At 41.8% G+C, this 2,906-nt stretch overlaps 1 protein-coding gene across 1 annotated transcript in view; it reads left to right on the top strand.

Moving 5' to 3' along the window:
* ADPRHL1 (ADP-ribosylhydrolase like 1) overlaps window positions 1–1,479 on the top strand; it is a gene marked incomplete at its 5' end in the record, with an annotated part of 18,778 nt that extends 17,299 nt beyond the window's left edge. The window contains one exon of the mRNA XM_010162241.2: window positions 693–1,479. Within this exon, the coding sequence (XP_010160543.2) occupies window positions 693–850 (158 nt within the window). The remainder of the gene's footprint in view (window positions 1–692) is intronic.
* Window positions 1,480–2,906: the final 1,427 nt, after the last annotated feature.

Below are 2,906 nucleotides of genomic sequence, written 5' to 3'. Positions count from 1 at the left end.
CCTGCCACTCAAGCTGTTTACAGTGCTTTTCGAATGTCGCTGCATGGAAGTCTCACAGTTTTGAGAGGTGCATGAGCAGTAAATCCAATATGACTTAGAAAAGGGCTGGCATCTTCCCCCACCAAAACGCTAGCACCTTCAGAAATGCAACCTTCTAACTGCACATAGTGAAACCAGGAGAGCTCACGGCCCCTCGCTGCAGAGCCCAGCAGGCACAAACCCCCAGGCACCACAAGGAGCATCCATGCCTCTCACTGTGGTGAGATGTTTTAGAGCATGTGCAATGCCATGCTGTGCTGTTAGGAAGGAAGGTATGCTCCCCAACCTGGGACACCCCATAGCTGGGACCTCTGCAACTCCTCTTCCCTCCTTTTTTCCTAGCGATGGCTATCTGCTTGCACGAGCTGTTGTGTTGGAGTGGATTTTTCCCAACCAAATAAGCTCCTGCATCAGGAGTGCACGCCGCAGTGGTGTCACCGCATCCTTGCCTCGGTGGCACTCTCTTCCCTGGGCACCCTCACCTGGCACTGCCAGAGGCAGGACACCAGGTTGTGCAAGACTTTGGGACCAACCCAGCATGCCTCCACCACCCTCCGCCCGCGGCGTAGTATTTCCTCCTCTGTGCAGTGCGGTCTGTGGTTGCGCATGCGACTGACTCTGAGAGAGCATTGCAATTGTGCTTAAACCTGCAGGGGAAAGCGCAGCTACTGGGTCTATCGCCGGCTGCCTGTACGGCTTGGTTTATGGCCTCAGCAAGGTCCCCAAAGGCTTGTACCAGGACCTGGAACAAAGGGAGAGGCTCGAGTACTTGGGCGAGAATCTTTACCGACTATCCATGGAGGAAAAGTAAAGCGGTTTCTGCCATTTTCTTTTTTTCTATAAAGACTATATCAAACCGTGTAGATAACTGACTGATGTTCATAGCAAAGGAATTAGCTGAGAGCTGGTCTGAAAGGCTGTATGTAGATGGTGTGTGAGTGAAGATAGATGAATTATTCAAGACTGATTAGATATTTACAGTCTTTTGTGGTTTTTTTACAGAGGTAGGGATTTCTGAGTATGCTTAAACAACTGAGATAATCTCAAATGGAAAAAAATAAATAAAACTTTTTTGGATTGATTTCAGTCTAACTTGCTATAATACCACTTTCTAAGCAGCTGTGACCAGTAATTACACATACAAAATTAATTTTCAGAACTAATGCTTTCCTGCAAAACTAATGGTAGTACATCCTTACGGGGATATTCTCTGTATATTTGACAATCCTTTCACCACTGCTGTCCCTCCTTGTTCTCAAATCTAATGTGTCTGTGACACTTGTAAACCTAATGTCTCACGGATTAGCTTTTAAATGAACCACTGATCCCCACATCAGCACTGTGGTGCAAGGTATTGTTACATTAGAAGCTTCCAGAAAAGGAAAAGCCAACACTAAAAATACCCCCAAGGAACAGCAAAGCATCGGTGTGTCTAAAATTTCTGAATTATGCTTTTAGCATTCTTTAGTCTTCAAAACACTTTTTTTTTAAATATAACTGGCTGAAATACTTGTAAATAAATTAATCTTACACTATTTTCTAAGCATCATTCTTTATTTTTAGATTGAGTAGATTATGTGTTGCTGTATCAGTATCAGAATTTTTGGCTGAGATCTTCAAGCAGTTGTAATAGGTCAGCAGTCAGGCTGTGATACATTTCACAAGTCTGAGCACCACAAAAACCCCAGGAAGAAAACAGTTATAACTACTTTACCTTTTTGCTTTTTCCTTTTTATTTTTCTGGGTTTTTTTCCCTTTTTTCCCTTTTTTCCCTTTTTTCCCTTTTTTCCCTTTTTTTCCCTTTTTTCCTCTTTCCTCTTGCCTTGCCTTGCCTCACCTCACCTTGCCTCACCTCACCTCAGCTCGCCTCACCTCGCTTCACCTCGCCTTGCCTCTTCTCTCCTTGCCTCTCCAACTTCTTTTCATTTCTTTTTTCTTTTTTTTCTTTTTCTTCTTCTTTTTCTTTTTCTTTTTCTTTTTCTTTTTCTTTTTCTTTTTCTTTTTCTTTTTCTTTTTCTTTTTCTTTTTCTTTTTCTTTTTCTTTTTCTCCTTTTCCTTTTTCTTTTTTTCCTTTTCCTTTTCCTTTTCCTTTTCCTTTTCCTTTTCCTTTCCCCCCACCCAAGGAAACCAACAAGCTATGATTCAGTTTAGAGGTGTATACAGCAGACAAAGTAAACAGCAGACCTCAGTGAAGGAGATTCTGATGCACCTGCAGAAGCAGGGGCAGAAATCTGGAATCCTCAATGAAATGACACAGAATAAGTGAGTGCAGAATCTGTCCCTGGTGTTTAACCTTATGTTTTATCTAAGTTCAGAAACTGAGGTCTACATAGCACTTTCTAATCTCCACTGTGAGTGATTGGCTACATGGTGTTGGTTTCTCCTATCTTTCTCCAGCTGCTGAACTGCATTTTAAAAAGCTGTCTAAAAATACACAGGTACTTTCCTTTTTCCTTACCCCTTTTTCCATGTAAGCAATTGCTGGAATCGTCACTGGGATGCTATGTGGCAGAAAGAGGAGCAGGTGATCCCTGTCATTATGAATAGCAGCCTGCATGACAATATGCATATGAAAAGGTTTTCCGTACTATGAGCTACTTCAAACACTGTTTTAGCATGTTTTCTTTTTGCAGCTTTGCAAGGTGCTTTCGTGTTTGCTTTGGAGATATGTTAAACCAAAAGGAGCATTTGTGTGTCAGTAGCTTTTTATTTAGAGAATGCTAAGACTTTCTAAAAACATTCCTTCTAGTTTAGGATGTCTCTAGCATGCCTGTAATAAATTCAGCAATAGAGAAGAGAGAAGAACATACCCTGCATTAAGGTAGGATTTTCTCTAGTACTTTGGCTTTTCCTCTTCCTTTAGAAAA

This window comes from Antrostomus carolinensis, unplaced genomic scaffold (genome assembly GCF_000700745.2).
Source record: "Antrostomus carolinensis isolate BGI_N321 unplaced genomic scaffold, ASM70074v2 scaffold13512, whole genome shotgun sequence".
In the NCBI taxonomy this organism is placed as follows: Eukaryota; Metazoa; Chordata; class Aves; order Caprimulgiformes; family Caprimulgidae; genus Antrostomus; species Antrostomus carolinensis.
Note: the sequence above shows the minus strand (reverse complement) of the source record. Positions and strands in the feature narration are given on the sequence as shown.